Source organism: Puma concolor, chromosome A3 (genome assembly GCF_028749965.1).
Source record: "Puma concolor isolate L17-30 chromosome A3, mPumCon1.1.hap2, whole genome shotgun sequence".
Lineage (NCBI taxonomy): Eukaryota > Metazoa > Chordata > Mammalia > Carnivora > Felidae > Puma > Puma concolor.
This window is the reverse complement of record NC_141669.1, coordinates 96531558-96547350: the sequence shown is the minus strand read 5'-3', so window position 1 is coordinate 96547350 and position 15793 is coordinate 96531558. Positions and strand designations below refer to the sequence as shown.

At 44.6% G+C, this 15793-nt stretch overlaps 1 protein-coding gene across 4 annotated transcripts in view; it reads left to right on the top strand.

Annotated features, from left to right (window-relative positions):
* Window positions 1-15793, top strand: part of SLC24A3 (solute carrier family 24 member 3) — a 486823-nt gene that overhangs the window by 466754 nt on the left and 4276 nt on the right. For 3 of the 4 annotated variants that reach the window (XM_086701591.1, XM_086701590.1, XM_025931759.2), the window contains one exon: window positions 13594-13659. The exons of the other annotated variant lie outside the window; for it this stretch is intronic. In XM_086701591.1, the coding sequence (XP_086557717.1) occupies window positions 13594-13659 (66 nt within the window). The remainder of the gene's footprint in view (window positions 1-13593; window positions 13660-15793) is intronic. 4 annotated transcript variants of the gene reach the window in all.

Sequence of the window (15793 nt, the reverse complement as noted above, 5' to 3'; positions counted from 1 at the left end):
CTGAGCCACCCAGGAATCCCTCTTGTATTTATTTTTTTTTATTTGAGTATAGTTGACATACATTACCTTAGTTTCAGGCGTACAAGTTAATGGTTTGACAAGTTTATACATAATCCCTTGTTCACCACAAATGTAGCCACCATCTGTCCCATTACATTGCTATTACAATATCATTGACTGTATTCCTTATGCTGTGCCTTTTATTCCTGTGGTTTACTCAGTCCATGTATATATATATACACATACACACACTACATCTTCCTTATTGATTCATCTATTGATGGACACTTAGGATACTTCCATGTCTTGGCTATTGTAAATAATACTACATTAAACATAGGAGTGCATATATCTTTTTAAGTTAGTGTGCTTGTTTTCTCTGTATAAATATCCAATATTGGAATTGCTGGATAATGTGGTATTTGGATTTTTTAATTTTGTTGAAGAACTTCAATACTGTTTTCCACAGTGGCTGCACCAACCATGCACAAGGATACCGTTTTCTCCACCTCCTTGCTAATACTTGTCACTTCTTGTCTTGTTGATTTTAGCCATTCCGACAGATGTGAGGTGATACCTCATTACTGTTTTGATTTGCACTTCCCTAATAATAGGTGATGTTGAACATCTTTTCATGTGTCTATTGGCCATCTGCATGTCTTTGGAAAGATGTCTACTTATTTTTCAGTAATATTCACAACTTAGGGGCTATTAGGAAGCCAATGATTATATATGATTAAGACTGTGTAGTCTAGAATCTTGTATTTTATAAGTAGTAAAATCTTATCAGGAAAATTTTTGAGCCTAACTATGTCAGAAACTAAAAGGTAAATGGTCAAGAAGCAGGGAAGGACAGCCGGGTGAGCTGAATTAAGGAGGGACAGAGTAACAAAACCATCCTCAGAGCCTAGTGGCTTTCTTTAAAATGCTGTGAGTTTTTTTGTATTTTACTCAGATAGTTTGATCTCTTTGATTGAGAGGGCATCCAACAAGGAGGAAATCCTGTAAGCAAAAGAATACTCTGAGTCCCGACGACATACCTAGGTCTCTAGCCCTTCCATTTGCTGCCCAGATACAGCCTCATGCTGCAAATTGTGTAATAATCTCTTCCCCATGTCCCTGTTGATCCATTCTGTTTCTTACCTTGCCTGATGGTTAGGTACCCACATCATCTGTCTGCTACTAGAGTCTGAGTGTAGGACCATGTCCACTTTGTGTTTGCCATTCACACTGCACCCTTTACCATCATGCACATAGTGGGACATTTTACTTGTTTAAATAGAGAATAAATTTTATTTTCTCAATGGTAGGGGCAAGAAACTCCATATACATCAATAGGTCCTGAGAGCTTTGCCATATTTCACCTCAGGTAAAAAATTTATATTCATGGTGGTGATTCTGAGTCATCAAGAAAAAGTGATGAAATATTTTCATCAAAAACAGTTGCTGGCCTATAGAGAGGTGGACTTCAATTTTCTGGGAGACTTCACTTGTACAGAATACATCTTTGCCTAGTCATGGTAGACCAAAATAGTGGCCCAGGATTTTGCCCAACCAACCTGTGTCTTTTTGTTTTCCTAGAATCTAGGAGTCCCAGAACATAGCCATCTAGAACCAGAGCACCTCACAGAAGGGGTAAAAGGGCCATTACAAGAGGCTTCTCTGGTCTTTCTCCAGTTCATCTTTCAGGTGTTGGCTTAGATGTTTACTGTAATCTCCCAAGCTCGCGTCAGGTGTCATTCCTATACTTTTGAGCAGTTCCCATCATAGCTTACTTTTTTCCCTTTGTCTGAGTCTCCCCCAGACACATGTTCTCCCTTAGGGCAAGGATTGTACCCGTCTTGTGCATTTGTTGTTTCCTCCATGCCTGGTGGTGGTGCCTGGTACTTAGAATTTGCTCAACAAGTGTTTGTTGGATGAATGGCTGCATGGCTGCATGGCTTCATGGATGGATGGATAGATGATCCTAAACTTTACCACCTGGGGTGATGAAAGACATGTGAGCAGAACAGAATGAAGGAAAAGCCTGACCTGAGAAGAGAGCGGGGATGGGGGGTGGGGGTGGGAAGAAAACCGCAATAAGAATAGCTTAACATTCATTGACCTACTATGTGCCAGGCACTCTAGGCACACCGTGCCCACATAGCCTCATCTAATCCTGACTATAGCTAAATGAGGCAAGGATTATTTCTTCAGCCAGCACTTATTGTGCAGCTGCTATGTGCGAAGAACTTGGCAAAGTGCTGGAAACACAGAATGAACTGGGTAGAATAGACCCTCCCCGTTACAACATGCACCAGGGTTGGGGGAGATAGACAGTCCATTAGTGAGTGCGATAACTTGGGAGAGCAAAAGCCTTATGAAGACAATGATATCATAGAATGGGCAGCATGTGCCACTTTGGATTTGTTGGACAGGAGGTGGGTTCCATGCCGAGGAGGGAATAATAAAAAAAAGAGCTGGGTATCTGAAGGGCAGGGGGAGCATTTTAGAAAGAGGGGACTGCAAATGCCAAGGCATTGAAGCATGCTGTATCTGATAATAGAAGGGAAGCCAGGCAATAGAAATGCAGGGGTGAGGTTTACAGGGGTAATGGGTTTCATTCTAAGTGCACTGCTGTCCCAAGTCCTCTTCTGGAGATCAAACTACCAAGGTTCAGAGAGATTGTCACAGCCAGTAATAGGCAGAGAGAAAACAGTGAGACTTTTTTCTCTCTGCAAAACACCAGAGACCAAAGCAGCAGGGAGGAGAATATCGCCCAAAGCAAACGGTGCCACAGTGCTGCCATGTACAGCTGAGGGCACAGAGGTATGAGGGACATTGCTGGGGTGGGATTTTAGACCAGATCCATCCCTGAGTTTGAATCTTTGCTAGAGGGGAGAATAGGGTCTGCCTATAAGGCTAAAGTGAGCTCTGCAAGCTTCACGTAAAGAAAGAAGGACCTGGGGGTGCCTGGGTGGTTCAGTCACTTCAGCGTCCAGCTCTTGATTTCGGCTCAGGTCATGATCTCGTGGTTTCATGGGTTTGAGACTCATGTCGGGTTCTGTGCACTGACCTCTCAGAGCCTGCTTGGGACCCTCTCTCCCTCTCTTTCTGTTCCTTCCATGCTTGCACTCTCTCTGTAAAAAAAAAAAAAAAAAAAAAAAAAAAAAAAAAAAAAAAAAAAAGAAAGAAAAAGAAAAGGAAGGAAGGGAGGAAAGAAAGAAAGAAAGAAAGAAAGAAAGAAAGAAAGAAAAGAGAAGAAAGAGAATGAAGGAAGAGTAGGAAGGAAGGACCTGGAGGAAAAAGACCACTCCTCACCCCAAGATTCCTATTCTATACGTTCCAGAGTGATTGTGGCAGCTAAAATCCTCGCTTCCCTAGGCTATGGTTCATTATATGTCTACAGTGGTTTCCCAACTAAAGGTTGGAGGAAACATTCTGGATCCTTCCATGAGGATTATCCCCATTTATTCAGTCCCTGGATCCCCACCTGGCTTTCATCAGGCCCCTCTATGCAGTCCCCAATGCCCAGCCACATATGGGGGCTCTGTATAACCTCACGCCACAATACAGAACTCGCTTGGAAAAATATTTCCAGGCTCATGAAAAAAGTGCAAACTTAAGGGTTTATTTGCCATGAGCATTTTGTCTTCCCTTTTCTCCACTTCCAGTTTTTCCTGAGAGAGAGGCTTCATTTCTGGAAGGACACTCAGGGGCCTCCTTTCATTTAGCATAGTGGTAACCCCATGATATCTCTCTGCATCTCTCATATCAGAACCAAGAAGCCCGTGTGGGTTTTAATGGCCTCTCCCGCCCTCACAATGGACCTGCTGACAATTCTGAAGCAATGTTTCCATCTCAAGTTGCTGGGGTTTCCAAGTCATAATTACTGGATAATTACCATCAAGACAGCTGTTTTGTGCATAGTTTCAGGCATTTGATAGTGTGGAATAAAGGCAATTTTACAAATTTTGACATTTCTTAGCACTTGTGGTTTGCTTGGAAGCCAGTTAGCTACCTAAGTGCCTGAAATAAATATTTCTAAAAGTTAAAGTTTGGAAAATGAGCACCTCTTGTCCCATTTTGGCAATGAATGTCTGTTCCACATGCTCTAACAGAATTAAGAAAGTCACCAGGCAGGCTCCAGGAAACCAGGACAAAACTCAGATCTCCGAGTTAGGGCTTAAAAATGCAAAATGAATCCACAAAGTAATAGGAGGAGAGTCTGTTTTATTTTCCAAGCAGGAGTCCACCTAACTCCAGAAACTTTAGAGGGAAAAAGAAGAGGTGATCAGAAACTTTCCTTTTCTTAATACATTTTTTAAGGTTTATTTCTTTTAAGAGAGAGAGACAGAGAGAGAGAGCATGGAGCCCAGTGCAGGGCTCAATCCCACAACTGTAAGGTCATGACCTGAGCTGAAACCAAGAGTCAAATGTTCAACCAACTGAGCCATCCAGTCGCCCTGGTGATCAGAAACATTCTTATCCTACACTTTCTGCCCAGCTCATTCTTTTTTTGATCACACATTAACTGAACACTTACTGTGTGCTAAGCTGGTAACCACCATTGGGGAATGCTTTGGTGAGCAAGCCAGACACTGTCCTGTGCCCCTGGAGCTGCAGCCTCTGGAAGGAGACAGTTATGCAAGTAATTCCAAAAGAAAGTGTGATGTGTGCCCAAAGTGTGATGTTTTTTAAGGTATGTGGCAGGGATTAAGGACCTCCAATGCTTGTAAGGAAGTGATGCTTATTCTGAAAATCTGAGATTATCTGGAGCCAAGCAGGTAAAGAATGTGAGATGATTATCCAGTAAGAGGAATAGCTTGTAGAAGACCAAGCTCCAAGAAAGGTTCACACACCGAAGGACCTGAGGGTAGCGCCTAGGCTGGGGGTAGAGGGTGGGGACAGGAAGTGGAAAAGTGGAGGGATGAATGGCTGGGATGAAACCAGATACAGGAGTCACATGCTAAAGGACACAATGAGCTAGAGCCATGGCAATCAGAAAATGAAGTGTATGAGGGAGGGAGTGGTGTGATTGCATGTGCATTTTAGAAAGAATATTCTGACTACCATATAGAGAAAGCATCGGAGCCAGCCAGATAAGACCAGTTATGATACATTTGCAGGGGAAAGAAAATACAGTGACCTGGATTAGGATAGTTTGTATCAGTTAGCTATTGCTACCGTAATGCTGTCTAACAAACCATCCCCAAATTCAGCAGCAAACATACATTATCATACATTTCCCATTCATGCTTCTGTGAGGTGACTCGTGTTTGGCTGATCTAGGTTTGGCTCCAAGCTTCAGACAGGGTTATTCCGTGTGTCTGTCATCCTTTTTGGACCACTGACTTCCTGAGGCACATTCTTTGCAGGATGAAGAGCACAAAAGGTCATCTCAATAATGGAAGTACACTTCAAACCTGTGTTTGTGTTAAATCCACTAATATCCCATTGGCTAAAGCATATCACATGGCCAACCCCAAATCTAAGAAGCAGAAAAATGCCTCTGCCCACCATGAGGCTGTGGAAAGGGGGTGGACACAGAATACAAGGGAAGGGAACTGAGACCAGTGATCCACTCTGCCTCAGTTGTAGCAGTGAAGTGAGAGAATAATGGAAGGTGCCAGAAGAAACTGCAGAATAAGAATCAGCAGGACCTGGTGGTTGATTTCTCATCAGCTTCTAAACATCTGTTAATGGGGAGGTGAGTTGGGAGAAGACAGGGGCCTGGTCATCTGAAGATTTTATTGGCTGTTGTGGAAAGTTTGAATTGTGTTCCAGTGGCCACTGAGGATTCAAGCAGAGTAAAGGCATCGTTCACTTTATGCTTTAAGATCATATTTGATACTGTTTGGAAATGTATGACAAGAAGGCAAAGAAGAGGAAAACTAGTCCAGGAGCTGGTGACAAGATGCTAGCGATGGGGGCTAAGGTGGTGTGAGTATAGGAAGGGACAAAAAGTTTTCAGAAGAATTAATAAGGTTTTCTCATGGATGCGTGGAGGGGCTGAGGAAGAGAAAAAGTGAAGGTAACTTCTGGTGCCATTCATTGAGATGTGTAAGACCACCAGGGGGTAGGGAACATATTTAGGAGGAAATATCAAGGGGCAGGGGGGCTTCATGTTCATGTGCCTGCCCCAAGAGTCATTGATGCAGGGCAGCTTGGCATTTCCATGGTTTGGGGGGAAAGCCCTCAGGCACAGACACTGGTACTGGTCATGGGGAGGCAGCCGGTCCCACCAGAATGGTAAGAAGGGGCACTGGGATGGAGTCCCATTAGCATCTGCCATACTGGCATTTGTGGTTCTTATGGTTCATTCAAGGTGGTTTCAGAAATGGTAGGCAAGAAAGGCCAAGGTGCCACTTTTGAGAGTTCTTAGTGGATGAAGAGAACTCTGACTTTTTCTCTGTGCCCTGCTGGCTACAAAGAAGAGTCTAAAATTTACTGTCAGAATTCCAGTGCTCAGTGTTTACTTGATCCCTCACCAGCTCCCTGGCCTTGTGTGATACTGTGATTTATAGTAAGAAATAGATGTTTGATCTTCATTCCTGTTTCTAGCACAGAGCTCTTAAAGCTTCTGAAATTTCCCAAATGATAAGAACTATAAGGTGTCTTCTGTTAGGTGAATGAGATGACTTTCCAACCCCACATAAGGATGAGAGCTAGTTGTCAGAGGAACCAACCATGTGATTGAAAGGTTGACATTTTCAGTCCCACCTCTGACCTCCAGGGAGAGGAGACAGGCCAGAGGTTGAATCGGTTGCCAATAGCCAAGGACTTAACCAATTGCCTATGCAGTGAAGCCTCTATAAAAACCCAGAAGGAGGGGATTCGGGGAGCTTCCAGATTAGTGAACGTGTGGAGGTTGGCAGAGTGGTGCGCTCAGAGACAGCTCTGTCCCTTTCCCCAGACCTTGCCCTGTTCATCTTCTCCAACTGGCTTCTCCTGAGTTCTACCCTTTTAGGACACACTGGTTACACAGTCAATAAAATGTGTTCCTGAGCTCTGTGAGCCACTCCAACAAGCTAATCAAACGCAAGCAGTGCGTCCTTTGAATCTCCAATCTATAGCCAGTCACTCGGAAGCACAGGTGACACCTGGACTTGTGACTGGTGTCTGGGGTGGGGGAAGGAGAGTCTTGTAGGACTGAGCCCTTCCTTCACCTGGGCCGTCTGACGGGGTCACTGGGTGAATAGTGTCAGAACTGAGTTAAATTGTAGGATACCCATGGGGGTCACAGAAATGCTTGCATGCATGGGGAAAACCCACACCACACACACACTGGAGTTGGTGAGCAGAATCTTACCTTGGCCACGTGCTGAACTTCCCAGAGTGCCAGCTGCCTCGTCTTTACACAGGGAGAACAAAACCCACCCTACTTGCTCCGGAGAGCAACTGTGCAACTGTGTTCATGACAGCACTCTGGGAAGGACAGGACTCAGCCATCAAAGTGCCTTTTTTCTCAAGGCTTATTCATTGTTTTACCTCATTTAATTGTGTCAGGGAAAGAGATTCCCACCCAGTGATAGCTTACAACATCAAGCCACAGCTAGACACTCCATTTGGAGCCTACACCCGCACAAATGTTCAAATTACCCAAATCTGAAAATGCGAAGTGACATGTAACATGTGTTCCAGGTTATAATAAATTAGCAAGAATCCAGGGGCTTCTTATTTTTCCTCAAAGAATTTGCCGGTTGTGTGGAGCTGACCTCAAACCATAGAGAGATTTTAAACTATAATATGGGGAAGTTATAATCTTTGAGGCCAGGGATGTTGGCTCTCCAAACTGTGTAGGATTTAGAGAACTGTTTTCTGAACCGCGTGCATGCTTAAAACTAGGTCTGACTGGGTCTCTGTGTGTGCATCCGTATGAAAACAAATGCACATTTTGAGGGCCCACATTTGTGGGCCAAATTCCTGTTTTCTTTGGAACCAACTAGCCTGCTGTTTCCTCTGCAATAATTATTTACCATGAGGGAATTAGAGAATGAATTTGTGTATTTTGAAGGCAAGAAATAAAAACAGTGTTAAATGTCGGGCAGTTGTGCCTAGGATGCTCTCTGGTGGGCATTGCCATGGAGATTTTCTGCATTTGCACTTAATGGGCCCTGCATCTGTGACTCAGGGAGCACGAAACCATCATTCAGAGCAACACTGCACAGCTGCAGCCCAGAGGCTTATGCAAAGGTGGTCCAGAGATGAGGATGGCCCGTGCTATTGTCCGGCTTAGCACACCCCAAGAAACTACTTTTAAGGGGGTTAAGTTAAACTTGCCGCCCTCAAGGAAACTTACTGGGGTGATGGAAATGTTTTATATCTTGTTGAGATGTCACACACATGGGTACATGCATTTGTCAAAACTTATCCAATAGTACACTTGAGATCTGTGCCTTTACTGTGTGCAAATTATGCCCCAATTAAAAAAAAAAAAAACATTTTGGGTTTTTTGGCCCCCTCACTTTGTTGCTTAAAAAGATCAGCTTAAAACCACCCCCACGTCAGTCTCCTCATCTAGCTCTATATGCACTCTTGCCCCTAGCCACCCCACCTCACTGCCTCCAATGCACACATGCACCCCACGCATGTGCACACACATGCACATACACATGTACACAAGGATACACACGTGCTCAGCATCACCAGCAGATGCTTATTTAAATGTACAGTGCGGGGGTGACTGGGTAGCTCAGTCGGTTAAGCGTCCCACTTCAGCTCAGCCCTACATCGGTATGGAGCCTGCTGGGGATTCTCTCTCTCTCTCCCTTTCACTCTCTGCTCCTCCCCCACTTGTTCTCGTTCTCTCTCAAAATACATAAAGAAATAAACTTTAAAATTAAAAAACATACAGTGTGTGTAGAGAGGTAGAGATCTAGGTGCTATGTGGAAGGAGGAAAAACTGAAGACACAGGCATCTACCCTCAAAGCATCAGGACTAGTTGGGGAGGTAAGAAGGAGACCAGGCAAGGTCAGGATATGATCTGCATCACAAGGGGGGATAAGACCAGCAAGGGCTCAGTGAACTTGGAAAAGACGAAAGGACTTCGGGAGCAATGGGCAGAATAGAAGTGAGGTGGGAAGGATGTGAGCACCCCATCTGACCCGACTGAGGTCCGGAAAGGGAGACAGCAGTGTGCCAAGGTGGGGAAGGTGAATCTCCCCCATTTGGAGAGGCTCCCAGTGCCCAACTACAGAGAGAGGATGCTGGTGGTGTGTGTGTGTGTGTGTGTGTGTGTGTGTGTGTGTGTGTGTTTGGGGTCCCAGAAGAGCCCCTGGAGGTCTTCATGATCTTCATTCCTTCTTCTCCTCTGGGTGGGAGGGACCACTGTAGATCTCTTTTCATGTTGTTTGTGAGCTACGAAAACAATGCACCCTAATAGCCCCAAACTGGAAGCAACCCAGATACCTATAAGCAGGAGAATAATTAGATAAACTGTGTTATATTTATGCTGTTATAAAGAGAAGTGAGCTAGTAATGCAATGAAAAATACCAAGGAATCTTAAAAAAATTATGCTGAGTAAAAGAATCCTGGTGTAAAAGAATGCACATTATTGGGTTCCATTTATATGAAATTTCTCAGACAGGCCTAGCTTAGACACAGTGATTGATCTAAGTGAGACTGATGAGGGAACAAGAGAACTTTCTGGGAAGGATGGAAGTGCTCTATATCATGACTACAGTTTAGGTTACACGGTTTGTAGGTGTTTCTCAAAACACACTGAGCAGTGCAATTAGGATTTGTAAATTTCACCATACAGAAATTGCATCCAGAAACAGAACACCTGTGAACTATTATCAAACACTATGAAAATGGTATAATTCTTGCAATTTTTCTGACTGCTTGAAAACTTTCATAATAAAATGTTAGGTAGACAAAATAAGCTATATACATTCATAAAAAATGAAGTGGAGAAGGGGGACAGGGAATGTTGGGCAGGATGCATTGCTTCTGGAATCCCATCTGGAAGTGGCATCCAGGGTCTGTCTGCTCTCAGCCTCTCTCTGACCAGTCTACTCTGCTCCATTTCACTTTTGCAATGAAATGGATTCATTGTCCATCCATTGGTTACATATTGAAGCATGTGGTCTGTGCTTAGCCCTGTGCCAGGTAGAGGAAAAGGTCAGACATGGTTCCTGCCCTCATGGTGTTTGACATCTACTGAGGCTTTGATCAGGGGACTGCTGGGTGGTGAGCTTATAAAAGCAGCAGCCAGGGATGCCAGGGAAGGGATTAGGCAGCTCATGAGTGAGTGGAGGATAATGGCCCAGACGCACTGAGAACCCATTATACACTGGGTCCTGTTCAAGCTTTAACAGATTAATTCCATTAATTCTCACAACCACCTCATTAGGTGGGAATTGTATTATCCCCATTTTACTTCTCAGGAAACTGAGGCTTGGGGAGGTTAAGTCACTTTTCCATGATTATATATCAAGAGGGTGACCAAGCAGGGATTCAGAAGAGGTTTGGTGAACTGGGTCTGGAGCCCATGCCCTAAACCAAGGGTTAGCAAACTTTCCGGAAAGGGCCAGAAGAGAAATATTTTAAGCCTTGTGGGCCGTATGGTCTCTATCAAACTTATCAGCTCTTCCATTTCTACATGAAGGCAGACACACAGACGGCATGCTAAGGAACGAGCTGAGCTCCAGTAACACTTCATCTACAAAATCAGGCGATGGGCCAGATTCGGCCGATGGCCCGTAGTTGACTAACTCCTGCCCCAAACCATCCATAGTCTCCAGTAATTGGCAAGTGTTCAAATTGGACCCAGAGGCAACTGAAGGAACCCTAATCCCTAACAGTCATGTCCATGTGGAAGTGGGGGTTTAGCTAGCAAGGAATCAATACAGTCTTTGAGAGCGCAGGTCTCTAACTAGTGAAATAGCAAAAATAACCCCTGTGGGTGCATGTGGTAGAGAAAAAGGTGAAAATGTGAAAAAAAAAAAAAACTACTCAGAAACCTCACCAAGGTTGGTTGTCTTTAGTCTTTGGAGCCAGATTTAGAATTTTAGAAGCACCACTCCTTGAGACTTTATGTCAATGAGGAAGGGTGAAGTTCCAGTGCTCTAGTTGAATATTATTCATTTGGAAAAGGCAAAAGCCTTGGCCAAAGAGAATTTTCCTGCTTGGAGCTTGGCTTTCACTGGCTCTTGGTTTCCTATGGGCAGGAAATCACTTTACTCAACTCTTGCTGCTGACAAGGATTCAACCCTGGAACTCAAAGGGTGAGCTGGGCTTAAAATGCATTGGCCACATTCTTAGAAGAATCCATGTAATGTTGAAAATTAAGAGCTCAAAAGGTTTTCTGAGTGTTCACAGTTTCAGGGTCAGCCCAAGGACTGTGATGAGTACAGCCCCAGCAGGCTCTTACTCACTCTGAACAGGGGCTGCCATCTTGCTCTGAGAAACCCTGCCTTTCCCCTTAAACTCTGGCCAGGGTACATGTGGCATTATCATAGGTTCAGTATGGACAGAATACTTTGGGGCAGAGAATCTTTTTCAGTACAAGGCATTTGTGATGGACATTGGCCTCGTTATACCTACACAGCTGATCAAAGGAGGAAAATCGATCTATAGCCAGGTGGAGGGTCTGCAGGAAGGTGAACTACCAGCTGGACTGGGATGGATCCAATCCCTCATTATTTTTTTTACACTGACTTAACCAGGTCAACCCACTGCTTTAGTGTCACAGAGATATGCTTTGAGTCCTTTACTCTTAGGAAGGCATTTATTGGCTGGGAATAATTTCCAGCTGGGGTTTGGCAGATTGGCTCACATGGATTGTGCAGGCAGGGGAGAAAGTCCAGCGCATTCCCTCTGGGACAGAACCTTGCATAAGGAGATGTGTTATGTTCCTGGGTCCCCACACAAAGGGTCTGTTTGGGGAAAGCAGTTTCCTGTCACCAAAAGGTAAACCAAACACATCCTCCTACAGAGATACCCATGTGTTTCCATACCTACACTGTAGGGATAAACTGGTAAAGGGGCACCAAGAGATGCCTTGAACCTTGTCAGAAGGTCCCCTGACCACTTCTACTGACAATAATCACTCTCTGTTCTCTAATGAACTGATCAGCCTGCCTTGCTTTTCCTTTCTGTAAACACAGGTGAGCCTTTGACTCCCGGCAAGACAGTGTACATTGGTGGGGCTCTATGGTCCCCCAGCCTCCATGCAGATAAGACTTTATAAGAGAACTGGTGTAAAAGGGATGTCAAAGTCAAAGCCCCAGAACCCGTGGAGATCAGAAGTGGGTTTAACCTCCGTACTTGCTCTAAGTCAGTGGTTCTTAAACTTTCTCATGCATCAGAACCACCTGGAGGTTTATTAAAATACAGCTCGATGGGCCCATCCCCAAAGTTTCTGATTCAGGAAGACTGGGTGAAGCCTGAGATCCTGCATTTCTAACAAGCTCCCATGTGATGCTGCTCGAGCCTATCCAGGGACAACGCTTTGAGTACAGCGTCGGCCTCTAAATATTCCCTACCTGCTGTGCCCACTACTATAGCCACTGATCATATATGGCTCTTTGAATGTAAATGTGAATTGGTTGAAGATAAGGTTAAAGTTTTTGTTCAGTTGGATGAGCCACCTTTCAAGGGCTCAATAGCCCACATGTGCCTAATGGCTGCCATATGGGACAGCACAGATACAGGACATTTTCATCATTGCAGAAAGTTCTACTGGACAGAGCTATTTTATAAGAATTCCAAAAATTGTTTCTCTCTTTTCAGTGTTTGGCTGCTAACCCCACTGTCTTACTCTGAAAAACAAACAAAACAAAAATCCTTTTATGAATATCACAAATGGAATGTTAACTCTTTCTTCTTCTTTGCTTGCTCACAGTAACAACCCTTATCCACTTCTTCCTGTCAAGTTTGGGAAGAGGTCACAAACTAATGCAAAAGAGAGAAAAAAGTTTTTATGGGGTGCCTGGTGGCTCAGTTGGTTGAGCATCCAACTCTTGATTTTGGCTCAGGTCATGATCTCAGGCTCCTGGGATTGAGCCCCGTGTGGGGTTCTGAACTGAGCATGGAGCCTGCTTAAGATTCTTTCGCTCACTCTCTCTCTCTCTCTCTCTCTCTCTCTCGCTCTCTCAGTCCCTTTTGCCCTGCTCTCTCTCCCTCTCTCTCAAGAAAGAGAGAGAGAGAGAGAGGAGAGAGAGGGAGAGAGAGAGAGAGAAAATTTCAGTAATATTTTTCAAAATTTTGCTCCCATCACCCATGTTAGGAAATTTACTCAAAAGGTAAACCTAAAAGCTATATGCCAGGAAACCAAATGCTCCCTGGAGGTCAGGTCCACAGGGAAATATTGTGAGCAATAAGAATCAGGCCACACGTCAGAGAATTGGAGTGCCATGCTGCAGCCCAGTAGGCACTGCCCCTGGAGGGAAGGACGGGGTTGGACTGAGAGTGGACTACACAAGGGCACCCCCTAGCTGTCCTAGGGAAGTAGATATTCCCACTACCAATCCCAGAGCAAGGCTATCCAAACTGCCCTTTGCCATCCTAGAGGAGAGATTTGCACTGACTGCTACTCAGAATTGCTTGAGCTCCTGCACAGAGCAGATGCCTTTTTGGAAGCCTAACTGCACATCCTTTCTTACAGATTCGGCTAAACAGCAGAGGACTGATCTACTCCGTGGGCTTACTCCTGGCCTCCGTCTTTGTTACGGTAGGGCTTCAGCTCATTCCCCTCTCGAGTTCCTGTGTTCTCCCCACCCCCACCCTTGGGTTCTTTGGCCACAGAGTTTGTTTGGACACCAGATGGGCTTGGCCTTCTGGTGGATGGGGACAGTCAGCCTCCAGATGTCCCATCTCCTTCGTGGCTGTCTCTTCTATAAGTGGATCCTAGCAACTCACTAGAAAACATTCCCTCTTTCTGAATGGAGCCAGCCCACCTCTGAGAAGCAAGGCCCTGCCTTATGTCAAGCACAAGCCATTTTATCAAAAGCAAAGGGGAGATCCACTTTTTCTGCAGGATTAGTGAAGAAAAGGGTAGATTCCAATTAATTGTCTGTTCCAAGTTAATAAACACCTCTATAAATCCATGGATTTGACCAATTCTCAGAGACTAAGAATACATTATTTCATTGACAGTATACTTTCATGCCATTCCACTGTCTTGGCTATCATATCTATTTGTATAGTACGATATTCCAACTCAGCTGCCATGTTTGGTAGAAACAGATTCATACCAACACATGAAGTATCCATTCATATACAAGTATGTGGTTAAATTTTCACATTAGTGAACATTGAGGGGTACCTGGATGGCTCAGTCAGTTGAGCATCTGACTTCAGCTCAGGTCATGATTTCATGGTTCATAAGTCCAAGCCCTGAATCAGGCTCTGTGCTGACAGCTCAGAGCCTGGAGCCTGCTTCAGATTCTGTGTCTCCCTCTCTCTCTCTCTCTGCCCTTCTCCCATTTGCTCTGTCTCTCTCACAAATATAAATAAAAACATTTTTTTAATATAAAAAAAACATTGAGATGCAATGTGGTTTTTCCTGAAATCTTCAAGGAAATCATCATTGAATTATACTGGCATGTGAATGTCCATATAATTGATAATGGGAATTTAGAAGAGCAGGCAGGAAGCTGGCGAGGTCATTTATGGGATCAGACTGTGAGTCAAATTTCAAAGATTTACTAAAGCAAACACTGTCTTACACAAAAGTGGAAACCTATGCAATTTTTCTTCCATAGCATAGGAGTTTCTTTGAGTCTGTTATGACTTAGGGTTATGAGACCTGTCATAGCCACACATTGTGCTCAGTGCTTTGCATTCATTTTCCCCTTTGGAGCTCATCACGCCCCCATCATGTAGCCACTATATTAGCCCCATTATACAGATGAACATCTGAGACCTCTAGGGTAGTTGACACCAAATGAATGAAGGGGCAAGCCATCTGACACCAGAGCGCATGCTTACAGCTACATGAGTACACCTGTAGGAGATGGGGCTGGCCACCACCTGGGATGTTGAAATGGGGCTGCTGGAATGCTGGAGAGAAGTAGGTTTGTGGGGGGGGAGGCAGGGGAAGAGTAGTTTCAAACCTCTTGAGCTATCTTGCCTATTTGACACCCAAGGGGAAAGGTCAAGAAAGCCATTGGAAAGATGAGTCTGAGTTCAGGAGAAGCGTCCAAGCTGAAGGCACAATGATATTTAAAGCCCTGCAGTTGGATCAGTCAGCAAGAGGGTGAGTGAGGACAGAAAAGAGGCCCAGCATCTGAGTCTTGGTGCCCTCTGGTAGTTCGAGGTCAGGATGATGACAATAAACCACCAAAGGGAACAGAGAATGAGCAGAGAGGTGGGAGGCAAAGCAGGAGAGTATGGCATCTGGAAGCTAAGGGGAGAAGGTGTTTCGGGATGGAGGGAGTGATTGGCTCTGTTATGGGAAAGGAGTCCTGAGTGTTGGCCATTTGGTTTAGAAATATAAAGTTATCAGGGGACGCCTGGGTGGCTCAGTCGGTTAAGCGTCCGACTTCGGCTCAGATCATGATCTCACAGTTCGTGGGTTCAAGCCTCGTGTCGGGCTCTGTGCTGACAGCTCGGAGCCTGGAGCCTGCTTCGGATTCTGTGTCTCCCTCTCTCTCTGTTCCTCCCCTGCTCTCACTCTGTCTCTCTCTCACTCTCTCAAAAATAAATAAAGATTTTTAAAAAATTAAAAGAAAAAAGAAATACAAAGTTATCAGTCCTCTTGATGAGGGTGGCTGCATGGGGCAATAAGGCCGAAGGTTGAGTAGAACAAGGTAACAGGAAGGAAGGAGAGAAATGGGATGCAATGGTGTTTACAACTCTTTGAA